At 41.0% G+C, this 25,057-nt stretch overlaps 1 protein-coding gene across 1 annotated transcript in view; it reads right to left on the reverse strand.

Moving 5' to 3' along the window:
• Nucleotides 1-25,057, reverse strand: part of hppy (MAP4K3-like protein hppy) — a 566,945-nt gene that overhangs the window by 270,331 nt on the left and 271,557 nt on the right. The window contains exon 13 of the mRNA XM_071686180.1: nucleotides 19,584-19,637. Coding sequence (XP_071542281.1) covers nucleotides 19,584-19,637 — 54 coding nt within the window. The remainder of the gene's footprint in view (nucleotides 1-19,583; nucleotides 19,638-25,057) is intronic.

The raw sequence follows: 25,057 nt of genomic DNA on the forward strand, positions 1-25,057 counted from the left end.
GTGAGGCGTGGGCTATGGATAGAGTTGTGCGTAGGAGGGTGGATGAGCTGGAAATGAGATGTTTGAGTACAATATGTGGTGTGAGGTGGTTTGATCGAGTAAGTAATGTAAGGGTAAGAGAGATGTTTGGAAATAAATAGAGCATGGTTGAGAGAGCAGAAGAGGGTGTTTTGAAATGGTTTGGGCACATGGAGAGAATGAGTAAGGAGAGATTGACCAAGAGGATATATGTGTCGGAGGTGGAGGGAACGAGGAGAAGTGGGAGACCAAATTGGAGGTGGAAAGATGGAGTGAAAGAGATTTTGAGAGATCGGAGCCGGAACATACAGGAGGGTGAAAGGCGGGCAAGGAATAGAGTGAATTGGATCGATGTGGTATACCGGGGTCGACGTGCTGTCAATGGATTGAATCAGGGAATGTGAAGCATCTGGGGTAAACCATGGAAAGTTCTGTGGGGCCTGGATGTGGAAAGGGAGCTGTGGTTTCGGGCATTATTACATGACAGCTAGAGACTGAGTGTGAACGAATGGGGCCTTTGTTGTCGTTTCCTAGCGCTACTTGGCACACATGAGGGGGGAGGGGGATGTTATTCCATGTGTGGCAAGGTGACGATGGAAATAAATAAAGGAAGACAGTATGAATTATGTACATGTGTAGATATGTATATGTCTGTGTGTGTATATATATGTGTACATTGAGATGTATAGGTATGTATATTTGCGTGTGTGGACATGTATGCATATACATGTGTATGGGGGTGGGTTGGGCCATTTCTTTCGTCTGTTTCCTTGCGCTACCTCGCAAACGCGGGAGACAGCGACAAAGCAAAATAATAAATATAATAAATATATATATATATATATATATATATATATATATATATATATATATATATATATATATTTTTTTTTTTTCATACTATTCGCCATTTCCCTCCTCAGCGAGGTAGCGTTAAGAACAGAGGACTGGGCCTCTGAGGAAACATCCTCACCCGGCCCCCTTCTCTGTTCCTTCCTTTGGAAAATTGAAAAAAAAATGAGAGGGGAAGATTTCCAGCCCCCTGCTCCCTTCCCTTTTAGTCGCCTTCTACGACACGCAGGGAATACGTGGGAAGTATTCTTTCTCCCCTATCCCCTCACCATATATATATATATATATATATATATATATATATATATATATATATATATATTATATATATTTTTTTGCCGCTGCCTCCCGCGTCTGCGAGGTAGCGCAAGGAAATAGACGAGAGAAATGGCCTAACCCACCCCCTTACACAAGTATATACATACGTCCACACGCGCAAATATACATACCTACACAGCCTTCCATGGTTTACCCCAGATGCTTCACATGCCCTGATTCAATCCATTGACAGCACGTCCACCCCAGTATACCACATCGATCCAATTCACTCTATTCCTTGCCCTCCTTTCACCCTCCTGCATGTTCAGGCCCCGATCACACAAAATCTTTTTCACTCCATCTTTCCACCTCCAATTTGGTCTCCCACTTCTCCTCGTTCCCTCCACCTCTGACACATATATCCTCTTGGTCAATCTTTCCTCACTCATTCTCTCCATGTGCCCAAACCATTTCAAAACACCCTCTTCTGCTCTCTCAACCACACTCTTTTTATTTCCACACATCTCTCTTACCCTTACGTTACTTACTCGATCAAACCACCTCACACCACACATTGTCCTCATACATCTCATTTCCAGCACATCCATCCTCCTGCGCACAACTCTATCCATAGCCCACGCCTCGCAACCATACAACATTGTTGGAACCACTATTCCTTCAAACATACCCATTTTTGCTTTCAGAGATAATGTTCTCGACTTCCACACATTCTTCAAGGCTCCCAGGATTTTCGCCCCCTCCCCCACCCTATGATCCACTTCCACTTCCATGGTTCCATCCACTGCCAGATCCACTCCCAGATATCTAAAACACTTTACTTCCTCCAGTTTTTTCCATTCAAACTTACCTCCCAATTGACTTGACCCTCACCCCTACTGTACCTAATTACCTTGCTCTTATTCACATTTACTCTTAACTTTCTTCTTTCACACACTTTACCAAACTCAGTCACCAGCTTCTGCAGTTTCTCTCATGAATCAGCCACCAGCGCTGTATCATCAGCGAACAACAACTGACTCACTTCCCAAGCTCTCTCATCCACAACAGACTTCATACTTGCCCCTCTTTCCAAAACTCTTGCATTCACCTCCCTAACAACCCCATCCATAAACAAATTAAACAACCATGGAGACATCACACACCCCTGCCGCAAACCTACATTCACTGAGAACCAATCACTTTCCTCTCTTCCTACACGTACACATGCCTTACATCCTCGATAAAAACTTTTCACTGCTTCTAACAACTTGCCTCCCACACCATATATTCTTAATACCTTCCACAGAGCATCTCTATCAACTCTATCATATACCTTCTCCAGATCCATAAATGCTACATACAAATCCATTTGCTTTTCTAAGTATTTCTCACATACATTCTCCAAAGGAAACACCTGATCTACACATCCTCTACCACTTCTGAAACCACACTGCTCTTCCCCAATCTGATGCTCTGTACATGCCTTCACCCTCTCAATCAATACCCTCCCATATAATTTACCAGGAATACTCAACAAACTTATACCTCTGTAATTGGAGCACTCACTCTTATCCCCTTTGCCTTTGTACAATGGCACTATGCATGCATTCCGCCAATCCTCAGGCACCTCACCATGAGTCATACAGACACTGAATATTCTCACCAACAAGTCAACAACACAGTCACCCTCTTTTTTAATATATTCCACTGCAATACTATCCAAACCTGCAGCATTACCATCTTTCATCTTCCTTAAAGCTTTTACTACCTCTTCTCTGTTTACCAAATCATTCTCCCTAACCCTCTCACTTCGCACACCACCTGAACCAAAACACCCTATATCTCCCAATCTATCACCTAACACATTGACTTTGTAGAATGGCACTATGCATGCAGTCCGCCAATCCTGAGGCATGCATTATGAGCCGTACAGACACTGAATATTCTCACCAACAAGTCAACAACACAGTCACCCTCTTTTTTAATATATTCCACTGCAATACTATCCAAACCCGCAGCATTACCATCTTTCATCTTCCTTAAAGCTTTTACTACCTCTTCTCTGTTTGCCAAATCATTCTCCCTAACCCTCTCACTTCGCACACCACCTCAACCAAAACACCCTATATCTCCCACTCTATCATCTAACACATTGACTTTGTAGAATGGCACTATGCATGCAGTCCGCCAATCCTGAGGCACTTCATTATGAGCCATACAGACACTGAATATTCTCACCAACAAGTCAACAACACAGTCACCCTCTTTTTTAATATATTCCACTGCAATACTATCCAAACCTGCAGCATTACCATCTTTCATCTTCCTTAAAGCTTTTACTACCTCTTCTCTGTTTACCAAATCATTCTCCCTAACCCTCTCACTTCACACACCAGCTCAACCAAAACACCCTATATCTCCCACTCTATCATCTAACACATTCAACAAACCTTCAAAATACTCACTCCATCTCCTTCTCACATTACCACTACTTGTTATCACCTCCCCATTAACCTCCTATTAGCCCCCTTCACCAATATCCCCATTTGTTCTCTTGTCTTACGCACTTTATTTACCTCCTTCCAAAACATCTATTCATTCTCCCTAAAATTTAATGATACCCTCTCACTCAACTCTAATTTGCCCTCTTTTTCACCTCTTGCATCTTTCTCTTGATCTCCTCCCTCCTTCTTTTCTACATCTCCCAGTCATTTGCACTATTTCCCTACAATAATCGTCCAAATGCCTCTCTCTTCTCTTTCACTAATAACCTTACTTCTTCATCCCGCCACTCACTACCCTTTCTAATCGACCCACCTCCCACACTTCTCATGCCACAAGCATCTTTTGCACAAGCCATCACCACTTCCCTAAATACATCCCATCCCTCCCTACTCCCCTTATTTCCTTTGCTCTCACCTTTTCCCTTTCTCCACTTAGTCTCTCCTGGTACTTCCTCAAATAAGTATCCTTCCTAAGCTCACTTACTCTCGCCAATCACTTCACCCTAACATTCTCTCTTCTTTTCTGAAAACATATACAAATCTTCACCTTCACCACCACAAAATAATGATTGGACATGCCTCCAGTTGCACCTCTCAGCACATTAACATCCAAAAGTCTCTCTTTCACGTGCCAATCAATTAACACATAATCCAATAATGCTCTCTGGCCATATCCCCTACTTACCTATGTATACTTATGTATATCTCTCTTTTCTAAAACAAGGTATTCCCAATCACCAGTCCTTTTTTAAGCAAACAATTCTACAGGCTCTTCACCATTTCCATTTACAACACTGAACACCCCATGTACACCAATTATTCCCTCAACTGCAACATTACTCACCTTTGCAATTCAAATTACCTATCACTATAACCCGGTTTCGTCCATCAAAACTGCTAAAACACAGGTTTGGATCGTATTGCAGTGGAATTTATTAAAAAAGGGGGTGACTGTATTGTTGACTGGTTGGTAAGGTTATTTAATGTATGCATGATTCATGGTGATGTGCCTGAGGATTGGCGGAATGCTTGCATAGTGCCATTGTACAAAGGCAAAGGGGATAAGAGTGAGTGCTCAAATTACAGAGGTATAAGTTTGTTGAGTATTCCTGAGAAATTATATGGGAGGGTATTGATTGAGAGGGTGAAGGCATGTACAGAGCATCAGATTGGGGAAGAGCAGTGTGGTTTCAGAAGTGGTAGAGGATGTGTGGATCAGGTGTTTGCTTTGAAGAATGTATGTGAAAAATACTTAGAAAAGCAAATGGATTTGTATGTAGCATTTATGGATCCAGAGAAGGCATATGATAGAGTTGATAGAGATGCTCTGTGGAAGGTACTAAGGATACATGGTGTGGGAGGCAAGTTGTTAGAAGCAGTGAAAAGTTTTTTATCGAGGATGTAAGGCATGTGTACGTGTAGGAAGAGAGGAAAGTGATTGGTTCTCACTGAATGCAGGTTTGCGGCAGGGGTGTGTGATGTCTCCATGGTTGTTTAATTTGGTTTATGGATGGGGTTGTTAGGGAGGTGACTGCAAGAGTTTTGGAAAGAGGGGCAAGTATGCAGTCTGTTGGGGATGAGAGAGCTTGGGAGGTGAGTCGGTTGTTGTTCGCTTATGATAAAGTGCTGGTGGCTGATTCATGTGAGAAACTGCAGAAGCTGGTGATTGAGTTTGGTAAAGTGTGTGAAAAAAGAAAGTTAAGAGTAAATGTGAATAAGAGCAAGGTTATTAGGTACAGTAGGGTTGAGGATCAAGTCAATTGGGAGATAAGTTTGAATGGAGAAAAACTGGAGGAAGTAAAGTGTTTTAGATATCTGGGAGTGGATCTGGCAGCGGATGGAACCATGGCAGTGGAAGGGAATCATAGGGTGGGGGAGGGGGCGAAAATCCTGGGAGCCTTGAAGAACATGTGGAAGTCGAGAACATTATCTCCGAAAGCAAAAATGGGTATGTTTGAAGGAATAGTGGTTCCAACAATGTTGTATGGTTGTGAGGCGTGGGCTATGGATAGAGTTGTGCGCAGGAGGGTGGATGAGCTGGAAATGAGATGTTTGAGTACAATATGTGGTGTGAGGTGGTTTGATCGAGTAAGTAATGTAAGGGTAAGAGAGATGTTTGGAAATAAATAGAGCATGGTTGAGAGAGCAGAAGAGGGTGTTTTGAAATGGTTTGGGCACATGGAGAGAATGAGTAAGGAGAGATTGACCAAGAGGATATATGTGTCGGAGGTGGAGGAAACGAGGAGAAGTGGGAGACCAAATTGGAGGTGGAAAGATGGAGTGAAAGAGATTTTGAGAGATCGGAGCCGGAACATACAGGAGGGTGAAAGGCGGGCAAGGAATAGAGTGAATTGGATCGATGTGGTATACCGGGGTCGACGTGCTGTCAATGGATTGAATCAGGGAATGTGAAGCATCTGGGGTAAACCATGGAAAGTTCTGTGGGGCCTGGATGTGGAAAGGGAGCTGTGGTTTCGGGCATTATTACATGACAGCTAGAGACTGAGTGTGAACGAATGGGGCCTTTGTTGTCGTTTCCTAGTGCTACTTGGCACACATGAGGGGGGAGGGGGATGTTATTCCATGTGTGGCAAGGTGACGATGGAAATAAATAAAGGAAGACAGTATGAATTATGTACATGTGTAGATATGTATATGTCTGTGTGTGTATATATATGTGTACATTGAGATGTATAGGTATGTATATTTGCGTGTGTGGACATGTATGCATATACATGTGTATGGGGGTGGGTTGGGCCATTTCTTTCGTCTGTTTCCTTGCGCTACCTCGCAAACGCGGGAGACAGCGACAAAGCAAAATAATAAATATAATAAATATATATATATATATATATATATATATATATATATATATATATATATATATATATATATATATATATATATTTTTTTTTTCATACTATTCGCCATTTCCCGCCTCAGCGAGGTAGCGTTAAGAACAGAGGACTGGGCCTCTGGGGAAACATCCTCACCCGGCCCCCTTCTCTGTTCCTTCCTTTGGAAAATTGAAAAAAAAATGAGAGGGGAAGATTTCCAGCCCCCTGCTCCCTTCCCTTTTAGTCGCCTTCTACGACACGCAGGGAATACGTGGGAAGTATTCTTTCTCCCCTATCCCCTCACCATATATATATATATATATATATATATATATATATATATATATATATATATATATATGTATATATATTTTTTTTGCCGCTGCCTCCCGCGTCTGCGAGGTAGCACAAGGAAATAGACGAGAGAAATGGCCTAACCCACCCCCATACACAAGTATATACATACGTCCACACGCGCAAATATACATACCTACACAGCCTTCCATGGTTTACCCCAGATGCTTCACATGCCCTGATTCAATCCATTGACAGCACGTCCACCCCGGTATACCACATCGATCCAATTCACTCTATTCCTTGCCCTCCTTTCACCCTCCTGCATGTTCAGGCCCCGATCACACAAAATCTTTTTCACTCCATCTTTCCACCTCCAATTTGGTCTCCCACTTCTCCTCGTTCCCTCCACCTCTGACACATATATCCCCTTGGTCAATCTTTCCTCACTCATTCTCTCCATGTGCCCAAACCATTTCAAAACACCCTCTTCTGCTCTCTCAACCACACTCTTTTTATTTCCACACATCTCTCTTACCCTTACGTTACTTACTCGATCAAACCACCTCACACCACACATTGTCCTCATACATCTCATTTCCAGCACATCCATCCTCCTGCGCACAACTCTATCCATAGCCCACGCCTCGCAACCATACAACATTGTTGGAACCACTATTCCTTCAAACATACCCATTTTTGCTTTCAGAGATAATGTTCTCGACTTCCACACATTCTTCAAGGCTCCCAGGATTTTCGCCCCCTCCCCCACCCTATGATCCACTTCCACTTCCATGGTTCCATCCACTGCCAGATCCACTCCCAGATATCTAAAACACTTTACTTCCTCCAGTTTTTTTCCATTCAAACTTACCTCCCAATTGACTTGACCCTCACCCCTACTGTACCTAATTACCTTGCTCTTATTCACATTTACTCTTAACTTTCTTCTTTCACACACTTTACCAAACTCAGTCACCAGCTTCTGCAGTTTCTCTCATGAGTCAGCCACCAGCGCTGTATCATCAGCGAACAACAACTGACTCACTTCCCAAGCTCTCTCATCCACAACAGACTTCATACTTGCCCCTCTTTCCAAAACTCTTGCATTCACCTCCCTAACAACCCCATCCATAAACAAATTAAACAACCATGGAGACATCACACACCCCTGCCGCAAACCTACATTCACTGAGAACCAATCACTTTCCTCTCTTCCTACACGTACACATGCCTTACATCCTCGATAAAAACTTTTCACTGCTTCTAACAACTTGCCTCCCACACCATATATTCTTAATACCTTCCACAGAGCATCTCTATCAACTCTATCATATACCTTCTCCAGATCCATAAATGCTACATACAAATCCATTTGCTTTTCTAAGTATTTCTCACATACATTCTCCAAAGCAAACACCTGATCTACACATCCTCTACCACTTCTGAAACCACACTGCTCTTCCCCAATCTGATGCTCTGTACATGCCTTCACCCTCTCAATCAATACCCTCCCATATAATTTACCAGGAATACTCAACAAACTTATACCTCTGTAATTGGAGCACTCACTCTTATCCCCTTTGCCTTTGTACAATGGCACTATGCATGCATTCCGCCAATCCTCAGGCACCTCACCATGAGTCATACATACATTAAATAACCTTACCATCCAGTCAATAATACAGTCACCCCCTTTTTTAATAAATTCCAATGCAATACCATCCAAACCTGCTGCCTTGCCGGCTTTCATCTTCCGCAAAGCTTTTACTACCTCTTCTCTGTTTACCAAATCATTTTCCCTAACCCTCTCACTTTGCACACCACCTCGATCAAAACAACCTATATCTGCCACTCTATCATCAGACACATTCAACAAACCTTCAAAATACTCACTCCATCTCCCTCTCACATCACCACTACTTGTTATCACCTCCCCATTTGCGCCCTTCACTGAAGTTCCCATTTGCTCCCTTGTCTTACGCACTTTATTTACCTCCTTCCAGAACATCTTTTTATTCTCCCTAAAATTTAATGATACTCTCTCACCCCAACTCTCATTTGCCCTCTTTTTCACCTCTTGCACCTTTCTCTTGACCTCCTGTCTCTTTCTTTTATACATCTCCCACTCAATTGCATTTTTTCCCTGCAAAAATAATCCAAATGCCTCTCTCTTCTCTTTCACTAATACTCTTACTTCTTCATCCCACCACTCACTACCCTTTCTAATCAACCCACCTCCCACTCTTCTCATGCCACAAGCATCTTTTGCGCAATCCATCACTGATTCCCTAAATACATCCCATTCCTCCCCCACTCCCCTTACTTCCATTGTTCTCACCTTTTTCCATTCTGTACTCAGTCTCTCCTGGTACTTCCTCACACAGGTCTCCTTCCCAAGCTCACTTACTCTCACCACCCTCTTCACCCCAACATTCACTCTTCTTTTCTGAAAACCCATACAAATCTTCACCTTAGCCTCCAAAAGATAATGATCAGACATCCCTCCAGTTGCACCTCTCAGCACATTAACATCCAAAAGTCTCTCTTTCGCACGCCTGTCAATTAACACGTAATCCAATAACGCTCTCTGGCCATCTCTCCTACTTACATACGTATACTTATGTATATCTCGCTTTTTAAACCAGGTATTCCCAATCACCAGTCCTTTTTCAGCACATAAATCTACAAGCTCTTCACCATTTCCATTTACAACACTGAACACCCCATGTATACCAATTATTCCCTCAACTGCCATATTACTCACCTTTGCATTCAAATCACCCATCACTATAACCCGGTCTTGTGCATCAAAACCACTAACACACTCATTCAGCTGCTCCCAAAACACTCGCCTCTCATGATCTTTCTTCTCATGCCCAGGTGCATATGCACCAATAATCACCCATCTCTCTCCATCAACTTTCAGTTTTACCCATATTAATCGAGAATTTACTTTCTTACATTCTGTCACATACTCCCACAACTCCTGTTTCAGGAGTACTGCTACTCCTTCCCTTGCTCTTATCCTCTCACTAACCCCTGACTTTACTCCCAAGACATTCCCAAACCACTCTTCCCCTTTACCCTTGAGGTTCGTTTCACTCAGAGCCAAAACATCCAGGTTCCTTTCCTCAAACATACTACCTATCTCTCCTTTTTTCACATCTTGGTTACATCCACACACATTTAGACACCCCAGTCTGAGCCTTCGAGGAGGATGAGCACTCCCCGCGTGACTCCTTCCTCTGTTTCCCATTTTAGAAAGTTAAAAAAAATACAAGGAGGGATATATGTATATATATATATATATATATATATATATATATATATATATATATATATATATATATATATATATATATATATTTCTTTTCTTTTCTTTCAAACTATTCGCTATTTCCCGCATTAGCGAGGTAGCGTTAAGAACAGAGGACTGAGCCTTTAAAAAAAAAAAAAAATATATATATATATATATATATATATATATATATATATATATATATATATATATATATATATAAATATATATATATATATATATATATATATATATATATATATATATTTTTTTTTTTGCTTTCTTGCTGTCTCCTGCGCTTGCGAGGTAGCGCAAGGAAACAGACGAAAGAAATGGCCCAACCCACCCCCATACACATGTATATACATACGTCCACACACGCAAATATACATACCTACACAGCTTTCCATGGTTTACCCCAGACGTTTCTCATGCCCTGGTTCAATCCACTGACAGCACGTCAACCCCGTTATACCACATCGATCCAATTCACTCTATTCCTTGCCTCCTTTCACCCTCCTGCATGTTCAGGCCCCGATCACACAAAATCTTTTTCACTCCATCTTTCCACCTCCAATTTGGTCTCCCTCTTCTCCTCGTTCCCTCCACCTCCGACACATATATCCTCTTGGTCAATCTTTCCTCACTCATTCTCTCCATGTGCCCAAACCATTTCAAAACACCCTCTTCTGCTCTCTCAACCACGCTCTTTTTATTTCCACACATCTCTCTTACCCTTACGTTACTTACTCGATCAAACCACCTCACACCACACATTGTCCTCAAACATCTCATTTCCAGCACATCCATCCTCCTGCGCACAACTCTATCCATAGCCCACGCCTCGCAACCATACAACATTGTTGGAACCACTATTCCTTCAAACATACCCATTTTTGCTTTCCGAGATAATGTTCTCGACTTCCACACATTCTTCAAGGCTCCCAGAATTTTCGCCCCCTCCCCCACCCTATGATCCACTTCCGCTTCCATGGTTCCATCCGCTGCCAGATCCACTCCCAGATATCTAAAACACTTTACTTCCTCCAGTTTTTCTCCATTCAAACTCACCTCCCAATTGACTTGACCCTCAACCCTACTGTACCTAATAACCTTGCTCTTATTCACATTTACTCTTAACTTTCTTCTTCCACACACTTTACCAAACTCAGTCACCAGCTTCTGCAGTTTCTCACATGAATCAGCCACCAGCGCTGTATCATCAGCGAACAACAACTGACTCACTTCCCAAGCTCTCTCATCCACAACAGACTTCATACTTGCCCCTCTTTCCAAAACTCTTGCATTCACCTCCCTAACAACCCCATCCATAAACAAATTAAACAACCATAGAGACATCACACACCCCTGCCGCAAACCTACATTCACTGAGAACCAATCACTTTCCTCTCTTCCTACTACACGTACACATGCCTTACATCCTCAATAAAAACTTTTCACTGCTTCTAACAACTTGCCTCCCACACCATATATTCTTAATACCTTCTACAGAGCATCTCTATCAACTCTATCATATGCCTTCTCCAGATCCATAAATGCTACATACAAATCCATTTGCTTTTCTAAGTATTTCTCACATACATTCTTCAAAAAAAACACCTGATCCACACATCCTCTACCACTTCTGAAACCACACTGCTCTTCCCCAATCTGATGCTCTGTACATGCCTTCACCCTCTCAATCAATACCCTCCCATATAATTTACCAGGAATACTCAACAAACTTATACCTCTGTAATTTGAGCACTCACTCTTATCCCCTTTGCCTTTGTACAATGGCACTATGCACGCATTCCGCCAATCCTCAGGCACCTCACCATGAGTCATACATACATTAAATAACCTTACCAACCAGTCAACAATACAGTCACCCCCTTTTTTAATAAATTCCACTGCAATACCATCCAAACCTGCTGCCTTGCCGGCTTTCATCTTCCGCAAAGCTTTTACTACCTCTTCTCTGTTTACCAAATCATTTTCCCTAACCCTCTCACTTTGCACACCACCTCGACCAAAACACCCTATATCTGCCACTCTATCATCAAACACATTCAACAAACCTTCAAAATACTCACTCCATCTCCTTCTCACATCACCACTACTTGTTATCACCTCCCCATTTGCGCCCTTCACTGAAGTTCCCATTTGCTCCCTTGTCTTACGCACTTTATTTACCTCCTTCCAGAACAACTTTTTATTCTCCCTAAAATTTAATGATACTCCCACCTCCCACTCTTCTCATGCCACAAGCATCTTTTGCGCAATCCATCACTGATTCCCTAAATACATCCCATTCCTCCCCCACTCCCCTTACTTCCATTGTTCTCACCTTTTTCCATTCTGTACTCAGTCTCTCCTGGTACTTCCTCACACAAGCCTCCTTCCCAAGCTCACTTACTCTCACCACCCTCTTCACCCCAACATTCACTCTTCTTTTCTGAAAACCCATACAAATCTTCACCTTAGCCTCCACAAGATAATGATCAGACATCCCTCCAGTTGCACCTCTCAGCACATTAACATCCAAAAGTCTCTCTTTCGCGCGCCTGTCAATTAACACGTAATCCAATAACGCTCTCTGGCCATCTCTCCTACTTACATAAGTATACTTATGTATATCTCGCTTTTTAAACCAGGTATTCCCAATCATCAGTCCTTTTTCAGCACATAAATCTACAAGCTCTTCACCATTTCCATTTACAACACTGAACACCCCATGTATACCAATTATTCCCTCAACTGCCACATTACTCACCTTTGCATTCAAATCACCCATCACTATAACCCGGTCTCGTGCATCAAAACCACTAACACACTCATGTTTTGGCTCTGAGTGAAACGAAGCTCAAGGGTAAAGGGGAAGAGTGGTTTGGGAATGTCTTGGGAGTAACGTCAGGGGTTAGTGAGAGGACAAGAGCATGGGAAGGAGTAGCAGTACTCCTGAAACAGGAGTTGTGGGAGTATGTGATAGAATGTAAGAAAGTAAATTCTCGATTAATATGGGTAAAACTGAGAGTTAATGGAGAGAGATGGGTGATTATTGGTGCATATGCACCTGGGCATGAGAAGAAAGATCATGAGAGGCAAGTGTTTTGGGAGCAGCTGAATATATATATATACATATATATATATATATATATATATATATATATATATATATATATATATATATATATATATATATATTATCCCTGGGGATAGGGGATTAAGAATACTTCCCACGTATTCCCTGCGTGTCGTAGAAGGCGACTAAAAGGGGAGGGAGCAGGGGGCTGGAAATCCTCCCCTCTCGTTTTTTTTTTTTTTCCCAAAAGAAGGAACAGAGAATTGGGCCAGGTGAGGGTATTCCCTCAAAGGCCCAGTCCTCTGTTCTTAACGCTACCTCACTAATGCGGGAAATGGCGAATAGTTTGAAAGAAAGAAAAGATATATATATATATATATATATATATATATATATATATATATATATATATATATATATATAAAGGTTTAACTTACAGCAACCTGGGGCTTACTTCCTGACACTCTGATGCATTCCCTTAGCAGTAATGCTACCCTTTCCTTAGCTTTCACTCTCAAACAAATCCTAATCCCTATCCCTAAGGTCAGGGAAAACGGAATACTTCACATCCACTTCCTTCATATTGCAAAAGGCAACCAAAAGACACAGGAGATGGAGGCTAGAAGTCCTCCTCTGCCTGTCTTTTCAATTTCAAAAACTTGGAACAGAAGGAGCTAAGCGGTGAGTGCTCATCCTCCTCAGAGGATCAGGCTAAGGTGTCTGAATGTGAAGATGTAACCAAGATGAGAAGGGAGAAACAGCTAGTATGTATAAGGATAGAAACTTGAAAGTTCTACCTCTGAGTGAAAGGAAAGGGGGAAGAATGGTTTGGAAGTGTCTTGCTGTTTAACTGAGGGGTTAACAATAAACTAATCAAAATTTCAAAATCCATAGAAGCTGAGAAGAAAACTCATGAAAATGCCACTAGTCAGTACCTGTTATACTTCAGACTCAGCTACTCACTGTGACTAAGGATAAGAAGCAAGTGATAAATATTTACCTTTATTTTTCTTCCTTTCATATTTGTTCACTACTTCCCATGCTAGCAAAGTAGAGCCAGGAATACATATAGAAAATGCCTCTTTTGCTCACACACATTCTCCAGCTGTCACATGTAATGCACCATTAACTTATTTTCATAGTTACTATTATCATTATAATGTGAGACATAAATACTTTCCTGAAACAAGTGTTGACACTGACAGAACAAAAGAGTGATCATAAGGAAGATGAGTGGGTCAATTCACTAGCTAGGTACATCTGATGTTAAATACAAGTTTTCCAAATACTTCATGGACATACAATTGTATGCAATCTCTGAACCGTACTATACAAAGATGTAAAATGTTGTTAATTATGTATGACCTTAATCTCTGAACTGTACTATACAATGATGTAAAATACTGTTCATTAAGTACCACCATAATCTCTGAACTTTACTATACAATGATGTAAAATACTGTTCATTACGTACACCTATAATCTCTGAACTGTACTAAACAATGACGTAAAATACTGTTCATTTTGTATGACCATAATCTCTGAACTGTACCATACAATGATGTAAAATGCAGTTCATTATGTACAAACCATTTCTCTTTTTATAAAATTCTATCTCTTTTCAATGAACTCTGCCACCATCCACAACAAGATCACATTGCATCTACAGTTGCTGTCAGTAAACTTTGGTGACTATTAAGTCAAATATGTTATAATGATTTTTCTGGTACCAAAGATAGATCATGTTTACAGTTTTACCTAAATTCTGAATCTCAATATCAAGGGTAATCTATCAAAGAGGTAACTGACAGGGTTTCTAAACCACTTGAGTTTGATCCAGTAAGTAATGAGAGAGTAAGAGAGATGTATAGTAGTAAAAAGAGTGTGGTTGAGAGAGCAGAAGCTCCCCAACCCTATGAATCACTTATGCTTCCATAGTTCCATCTGCTGCTAAGTCCACTCAAAGATGTCTAAAACACTTCACTTCCTCCAGTTTTTCCCATTCAAACTTATATCCCAATTAACTTGTCCCTCAACCCTACTGGACCTAATAATTACCTTGCTTTTATTCACATTTACTCTCAACTTTCTCCTTTCACATACTTTTCCAAACTCAGTCACCAACTTCTGCAGTTTCTCTCTCAAATCTGCAACAGAGCTGTATCATCTGTGAACAACAACTGATTCACTTCCCAGGCCCTCTCATCCACAACAGACTGCACACTCACCCTTCTTTCCAAAACTCTTCCATTTATCTCCCTAACAACCTCATCCATAAAGAAATTAAACAACCATGGGGACATCACACACCCCTGCAAACCATTCACTCTCCTCTCTTCCTACTCATAAACATGCCTTACATCCTTGGTAAAAACTTTTCACTGCCTCTGCCAGCTTACCTCACACACCATATACTCTCAAGACCTTTCACAAAGCATCTCTATTAACCCTATCATATGCCTTCTCCAGATTTATAAATGCTACATACAAATCCATCTATTTTTCTAAGTATTTCTCATACACATTCTCAATGCAAACACCTGATCCACACAACGTCTGCCACTTCTGAAACCACACTGCTCCTCTTTAATCTGATACTCTATACATGACTTCACCCTCTCAATCAATACTCTCCCATATAATTTCTCAGGAATACTCATCAAACTTATGCCTCTGTAGTTTGAACACTCACCTTTATCCCTTTAGCCATTGTATAATGGCACTATGCATGCATTCCACCAATCCTCAGGCACTTCAACATGATCCATACATATACTGAATATCCTTACCAACCAATCACGAACACAAGTCACCTCCTTTCTTAATAAGTTCAACTGCAATACCATCCAAACCCACCACCTTGCTGGACTTCATCTATCACAAAGCTTTCACTACCTCTTCTCTCTTAACCAAACCATTCTCCCTGACCCTCTCACTTCACACACCACCCTAACAAAAACTCCTTACATCCTCCACTCTATCATCGAACACATTCAGCAAACTTTCAAAATACTCACTCTATCTTCTTCTCACTTTATTGCTACCTGTTACTACTTTCCCCCTTGCCCCCTTCACTGATGTTCCCATTTGTTCTCTTGTCTTATGCATGTTATTCACCTCCTTCCAAAACTTCTTTTTATTCTCCCTTAAGTTTAATGATACTCTTTCACCCCAGCTCTAACTTGCCCTCTTTTTCAACCCTTCCACCTTTCTTCTCTTTCACTAACAACTTTACTTCTTCATCCCACCACTTACAACCCTTTCTAATCTGTCCACCTCCTGCCATTCTCATGCAACATGCATCATCTGCACATGCCATCACTCCTACCCTAAATATATCCCATTCCCCTCACATCATTTGCTCTCACCTTTTTCCATTCTACACTCAATCTCTCCTGGTACTTCCTCACACAAGTCTCCTTTCCAAGCTCACTTACTCTCACCACTCCTCTCCCCAACATTTTCTCTTCCTTGAAAATCTATACAAATCTTCACCTTCATTTCCACAAGATAGTGATCAGACATCCCTCCAGCTTCCCCTCTCAGCACATTAACATCCAAAGGTCTCTCTTTTACATGCCAATGAATTAATACATAATCCATAATGCCCTTTGACCATCTCTCCTACTCATATACATACACTTATGTATATCTCTTTTTAAACCAGGTATTCCCAATAACCAGCCTTTCTTCAGCACACAAATCAACAAGCTCTTCACCATCTCCATTCACAACATTAAATACCCAATGTACACCAATTATACCCTCAACTGCCACATTACTCACCTTTGCATTTAAACCATCCATCACTAATACCCAGTCTCGTGCATCAAAGCTGCTGACACACTCACTCAGCTGCTCCCAAAACACTTGCCTCTCATGATCCTTCTCCTCATGACCAGGTGCATAAGCACCAATAATCAACCATCTCTCCATCCACTTTCAGTTTTACCCATGTCAATCTAAAATTTACTTTCTTACATTCTATCACACACTCTCACAACTCCTGCTTCAGGTTCCCATTTTATCAACCAACCACTAGGGGTGGATGAACAGCTGGGTTGACAGTGGACCAATTGCCACAACCAGGTATTGAACATTTGCGCTCGACCCTGGGTGGCTCGTGAATGCGTCATGGTCAGGGACACTAACCACTACACCACAGGAATCCATATTCTACTGACAACAGAAAATCAAAATAATGATGAAACGGCTTCAATTAAATGATAGCTGCAGAGGCATACAGAATAATCAAGCAAATACTTTCACCACTGGTGTTAGATCTCTTACACTAGACTGTGAAGAGTAAACTAATTCAAGCACTATGCTATAAATGCAACAGATGCAGTCACATGACAGATACATTAATAATTAGGATAATACTTTAAGCAACAGTCCTGACCTTCTGACACCAGACTAAACAGAAAATTAAAAAGGTAAACATTCAAATATGATAGTGCATGCACTACAGTGCTTCAAAAAGGAGAAATTGCTTTTTGGATACAGAAGGAATACCCAATGCATAACTGCCAAAATAAATCTTTATTACATGAATGATACATACAACCCTGAGAGCCAAAGCTGCCTTTACAATTCATTAGTAATGAAAAAGATGGAATACACTAATGATAGGAAAAATATGTTTAAAATCTGAGAGTAAGACTTGTCTTTATTTTCATTACCATGCAATCCAGAAATATTTCTGCCTCTTTCAGCCACGTCTTTCTAAATCAGCCTCACCAGGGTTATTAAGCTCATTTGTTACTAAATCCAGCTATTCATGAGATCACCATGTTACTATATTAAAAATTTTCTTTCCCATACAACAAATTTCTATACAGTACATATCTACCAAATTTGTATAACCTGCCAATTGTAAGAAAGATGCCAATTCTCTTTATAACATTATCATAAAACCAGTCAGTCAATTATATCAAACATGTGCAATATATATATATATATATATATATATATATATATATATATATATATATATATATATATATATATTTCTTTTTTATTTTGCTTTGTTGCTGTCTCCCGCGTTAGCGAGGTAGCGCTAGAAAATATATATATATATATTATTTTATATAATATATATATATATATATATATATATATATATATATATATATATATATATAGATATTATTATATACTTTTTTATTTTGCTTTGTCGCCGTCTCCCACGTTTGTGAGGTAGCGCAAGGAAACATACGAAAGAAATGGCCCAACCCACCCCCATACACATGTATATACATACACGTCCACACACGCAAATACACACACACACACACACACACACACATATATATATATATATATATATATATATATATATATATATATATATATATATATAATGTCGAGAACATTATCTCGGAAAGCAAAAATGGGTATGTTTGAAGGAATAGTGGTTCCAACAATGTTGTATGGTTGCGAGGCGTGGGCTATGGATAGAGTTGTGCGCAGGAGGGTGGATGTGCTGGAAATGAGATGTTTGAGGATGATATGTGGTGTGAGGTGGTTTGATCGAGTAAGTAATGTAAGGGTAAGAGAGATGCGTGGAAATAAAAAGAGCGTGGTTGAGAGAGCAGAAGGGGGTGTTTTGAAATGGTTTGGGCACATGGAGAGAATGAGTGAGGAAAGATTGACCAAGAGGATATATGTGTCAGAGGTGGAGGGAACGAGGAGAAGTGGGAGACCAAATTGGAGGTGGAAAGATGGAGTGAATAAGATTTTGAGTGATCGGGGCCTGAACATGTAGGAGGGTGAAAGGCGGGCAAGGAATAGAGTGAATTGGATCGATGTGGTATACCGGGGTCGACGTGCTGTCAATGGATTGAATCAGAGCATGTGAAGCGTCTGGGGTAAACCATGGAAAGTTCTGTGGGGCCTGGATGTGGGAAAGGGAGCGGTGGTTTCGGGCATCATTACATGACAGCTAGAGACTGAGTGTGAACGAATGGGGGCTTTGTTGTCTTTTGCTAGCGCTACCTCGCACACATGAGGGGGGAGGGGATGTTATTCCATGTGTGGCGAGGTGGCGATGGGAATAAATAAAGGCAGACAGTATGAATCATGTAGATGTGTATATATGTATATGTGTGTGTGTGTACATATATGTGTACATTGAGATGTATAGGTATGTATATTTGCGTGTGTGGACGTGTATATATATACATGTGTATGGGGGTGGTTTGGGCCATTTCTTTCGTCTGTTTCCTTGCGCTACCTCGCAAACGCGGGAGACAGCGACAAAGCAAAATAATAGAAAAAACATATAATACTATCATGATACATGTCTTAAGAATTTCATAGCTGGAGCTCAAATAAAAATTTAGTCTGACTCTGAGTAAAGTCGTGAAAAAAGGTGATCTCACGTCTGGTTGTGAAATCTATCCATTAGTGTAAAGTACAGAGTCTTAACATACTGCGAGGAGTAGGTCATGTCCACGTCCAAGTCAGAAAGACGATCGCTGTGCCCCCTGCAAATGGACGCCACTCCTTAGCTTTCCTGCCACATATGGCAACTCATGCAAACAACCAATGCCAGGAACAGACCGACAGCTCATGAGGCAAAGGCTGTCTCAAAATATGTCCCATCAGGCATCATCATCAGTTTTAACTGCTAAAGCCTTAGCTTACTTATACAAAAACTTAATATTCCTTTACTGACTAATGATCATATGATGATTTAAAGTATATTGTAAGCATAAAAATCTCAAGATTTTAAAAATAAGTTCTCAAGCCTTTAATAAAGTATTCCATCAATAAAAATTAATGACATTTTACAGAACAGTATATTGGATTTCTTTTAAAATAACTTCAACCTAGTTTTAAACCAAAATCATATTAAGCACTCTAACAATGGAGCAATTCTTTTAAGAATTTCTTCAAGAAAATATCAGTGATCTCCCTTAAGGGTAACTTTATGATAGGTATATACGTAGAGAGACTGGACACCATACTTCTGGATTATCAGCATCTAAATTAGTATCACTGCAGAAAATACTCATGTTTACAAATGTACTCAAGCATTAATGTTAATATGGCTCTCAAATACAGAATTAAGTGTACAGCATACAAACGCTTATGTTAGTGACTAGAGTACAGTCACAGAATGTGTGGAAAGATAGTTATCTGGGAGGGAAAAAATGGGTATTTATAAAGGTACATTAGTCCCAACAATATCATATGGATGCAAGGCATCCATATAAAATCCACTCTGCAGCTGTCATGTATACTGCACCAAATCTAGAGCCCCCTGTCCAAAAATCAGGCCCCACAGACCTTTCCATGGTTTCTCCAGACCCTTTCTCATGCCCTAGTTCAGCCCACTAATAGAATGTCATTCCCTATAAATCACATTGCTCCAATTTGCTCTGTTGTTGCACTTTCCTGCATGTTCAGGCTCTGAGTCTTCAAACCATCTTTCAATCTATCCTTCCACCTCCTCCTCTATTCCATTCCCTCCACACCTAACATATATACTCTCTTATAGTCATTCTTCCCTTACTCATCATCTCCATATGCTCAAACCATTTCACATTACACTATTCAGCTTTCTCTTACACATTCCTCTTACTACCACATCTCTCTTTCCCTATCATTTCTAATACAAACAACCCTCCTTACACAACAAAATGTCCTCAAACATTTCATTGCCAGCACATTCATCCTTTTGTTTACATTTTTGTCAAAGGCTTATGCCTTACATTCACAGAAAACTGACCATACTAAAGAAACAAAAATACCCATCCTTGCCCTTAAAGACAGTGACCTCTTTCCATACATTCATCAATGCACCTAAAACCTTTGCTTTCTTAACCACGTATGGCTCACTTCAGTTCCACAGTTCATGTCACTGCCATATCCACACCCAGGTATCTAAAACACTATTTTCTCCAACTTCTCTCCATTAAAACTCATACCCGACTAACCAGTCTCTTTTCACTGCTAAACCTAATAATCTTGCCTTTATTCACAATTACTCTCAAATTTTTCATTTCACACACTTTCCCAAACTCCTACACCAGCTTCTGCAGCTTCTCACTCAAATCTCCCACCAGTGCTGTATCATAAGAAAACAACTACCGACTTACCTCTCAGGCCCCCCACCCTCAGCAGACTGCAAACCTGCTTCTCTCTCCAAATTTCTTGCATTCATTTTCCTCACCTTCCCATGAATAACCAACTTAAACAACCACGATGACATCATACAGAACTAAATATATATATATACATATATCAAAATTAGTAGAGGTTTTAAGAAAAGAAGAGAGAATGATGGGGTGAAGAGAGGGTGAGGGTAAGTGAGCTTGGGAAGGAGACTTGTCTGAAGAAGTACAAGGAGAGACTGAGTGCTGAATGGAAAAAGGTGAGAGAAAAGGACGTCATGGGAGTGGGGGAATAATGGGATGTATTTAGGGAAGCAGTGAAAGCTTCCGCAAAAGATGCTTGTGGCATGAGAAGCATGGGAGGTGGGCAGATTAGAAAGTGTAGTGAGTGGTGGGTTGAAGAAGTAAGGTTATTAGTGTAAGAGATGAGAGAGGCTTTTGGACGATTTTTGCAGGGAAATAGTGCAAATGACTGTAAGATGTACAAAAGAAAGAGGCAGGAGGTCAAGAGAAAAGTGCAAGAGGCAAAAAAGAGGGCAATTGAGAATTGGGGTGAGAGAGTATCATTAAATTTTAGGGAGAATAAATAGATGTTTTGGAAGGAAGTAAATAAAAAGCATAAGACAAGAGAACTATTGGAAAAATTGGTGAAGAGGGCTAATGGGGAGGTGATAACAAATAGGGGTGATGTGAGATGGAGTGAGCATTTTGAAGGTTTGTTGAATTTGTTAGATGATAGAATGTGAGATATAGGGCATTTTGGACAAGGTGGTGTGCGAGGTGAGAGGGTTAGGGAGAATGATTAGGTAAACAGAGAAGAGGTAGTGAAAGCTTTGCCGAAGATGAAAGCCGGCAAGGCAGTGGGTATGGACGATATTGCAGTGGAGTTTGTTAAAAAAAAAAGGGGGGGGGGGTGACTGTGTTGTTGAATGGTTAGTAAGGATACTTAATGTATGTATGCCTCATGGTGAGGTGCCTGAGGGATGGCCGAATGCATGCATACTGCCATTGTGCAAAGGCAAAGAGGTTAAAGGTGAGTGCTCAAATTACAGAGGTATAAGTTTGTTGAGTATTCCTGCAAAATTATATGGGAGGGTATTGATTGAGAGGGTGAAGCCATGTACAGAGCATCAGATTAGGGAAGAGCAGTGTGGTTTCAGAAGTGGTAGAGGATGTGTGGATCAGGTGTCTGCTTTGAAGAATGTATGCGAGAAATACTTAGAAAAGCAAATGGATTTGTATGTAACATTTATGGATCTGGAGAAGGCATATGATATAGACTTGACAGAGATGCTCTGTGGAAGGTATTAAGAATATATGGTGTGGGACGAAAGTTGTTAGAAGCAGTGAAAATTTTTTATCAAGGATATAAGGCATGTGTGCGAGTTAGAAAAGAAGAAAGAGACTGGTTCTCAGTGAATGTCGGTTTGAGGCAGGGGTGTGTGATGTCTCCATGGTTGTTTAATTTGTTTATGGATGGGGTTGTTAGGGCAGTGAATGCAAGAGTTTTGGAGAGAGGGGCAAGTATGCAGTCTGTTGTGGATGAGAGAGCTTGGGAAGTGAGTCAGTTGTTGTTCACTGATGATACAGCGCTGGTGGCTGATTCTCCCCTATCCCTGGGGATAGGGGAGAAAGAATACTTCCCACGCATTCCTCACATGTTGTAGAAGGCGACTAAAGAGGACGGGAACAGGGGGCTAGAAACCCTCCCATCCTTGTATTTCAACTTTCTAAAAGGGGAAACAAAAGAAGGAGTCACGCGGGGAGTGCTCAGCCTCCTCGAAGGCTCAGATTGGGGTGTCTAAATATGTGTGGATGTAACCAAGATGAGAAAAAAGGGGAGATAGGTAGTATGTTTGAGGAAAGGAACCTGCATGTTTTGGCTCTGAGTGAAACGAAGCTAAAGGGTAAAGGGGAAGAGTGGTTTGGGAATGTCTTGGGAGTAAAGTCAGGGGTTAGTGAGAGGACAAGAGCAAGGGAAGGAGTAGCACTACTCCTGAAACAGGAGTGGTGGGAGTATGTGATAGAGTGTAAGAAAGTAAGAAAGTAGATTCATATGGGTAACACTGAAAGTGGATGGAGAGAGATGGGTGATTATTGGCGCATATGCACCTGGGCATGAGAAGAAAGATCATGAGAGGCAAGTCTTTTGGGAGCAGCTGAATGAGTGTGTTAGTGGTTTTGATGCACGAGACATGGTTATAATGATGGGTGATTTGAATGCAAAGGTGAGTAATGTGGCAGTTGTGGGAATAATTGGTATACATGGGGTGTTCAGTGTTGTAAATGGAAATGGTGAAGAGCTTGTAGATTTATGAGCTGAAAAAGGACTGGTGATAGGGAATACCTGGTTTAAAAAGAGAGATATACATGAGTATACGTATGTAAGTAGGAGAGATGGCCAGAGAGCATTATTGGATTACGTGGTAACAGGCGTGCGAAAGAGAGACTTTTGGATGTTAATGTACTGAGAGGTGCAACTGGAGGGATGTCTGATCATTATCTTGTGGAGGCGAAGGTAAAGGTTTGTACAGGTTTTCAGAAAAGAAGAGAGAATGTTGGGGTGAAGAGAGCGGCGAGAGTGAGTGAGCTTGGGAAGGAGACTTGTGTGAGGAAGTACCACGAGAGACTGACTACAGAATGGAAAAAGGTGAGAACAAAAGAGGTTAGGGGAGTGGGGGAGGAATGGGATGTATTTAGGGAAGCATGATGGCTTGCGCAAAAGATGCTTATGGCATGAGAAGCATGGGAGGTGGGCAGATTAGAAAGGGTTGTGAGTGGTGGGATGAAGAGGTAACGTTATTAGTGAAAGAGAAGAGAGAGGCATTTGGACGATTTTTATAAGGAAATAATGCAAATGAGTGGGAGATGTATAAAAGAAAGAGGCAGGAGGTAATGAGAAAGGTGCAAGAGGTGAAAAAGAGGGCAAATGAAAGATGGGGTGAGAGAGTATCATTAAATCTTAGGGAGAATAAAAAGATGTTTTGGAAGGAGGTAAACAAAGTGCGTAAGTTAAGGGAAAAATGGGAACTGTAGTGAAGGGGGCTAATGGGGAGGTAATAACAAGTAGTGGTGATGTGAGAAGGAGATGGAGTGAGTATTTTGAAGGTTTGTTGAATGTGTTTGATGATAGAGTGGCAGATATAGGGTGTTTTGGTCGAGGTGGTGTGCAAAGTGAGAGGGTTAGGGAAAATGATTTGGTAAACAGAGAAGAGGTAGTAAAAGCAATGCAGAAGATGAAAGCCGGCAAGGCAGTGGGTTTGGATGGTACTGCAGTGGAATTTATCAAAAAAGGGGGTGACTATTGTCGACTGGTTGGTAAGGTTATTCAATGTATGTATCATTCATGGTGAGGTGCCTGAGGATTGGCGGAATGCTTGCATAGTGCCACTGTACAAAGGCAAAAACGATAAGAGTGAGTGCTCAAATTACAGAGGTATAAGTCTGTTGAATATTCCTGGGAAATTATGTGGGAGGGTATTGATTGAGAGGGTGAAGGGACGCACAGAGCATCAGATTGGGGAAGAGCAGTGTGGTTTCAGAAGTGGTAGAGGATGTGTGGATCAGGTGTTTGCTTTGAAGAATGTATGTGAGAAATACTTAGAAAAGCAAATGGAATTGTATGTAGCATTTATGGATCTGGAGAAGGCATATGATAGAGTTGATAAAGATGCTTTGTGGAGGGTATTAAGAATATATGGTGTGGGAGGCAAGTTGTTAGAAGCAGTGAAAAGTTTTTATCGAGGATGTAAGGCATGTGTATGTGTAGGAAGAGAGGAAAGTGATTG

Source organism: Panulirus ornatus, chromosome 41, assembly GCF_036320965.1.
Source record: "Panulirus ornatus isolate Po-2019 chromosome 41, ASM3632096v1, whole genome shotgun sequence".
Lineage (NCBI taxonomy): Eukaryota > Metazoa > Arthropoda > Malacostraca > Decapoda > Palinuridae > Panulirus > Panulirus ornatus.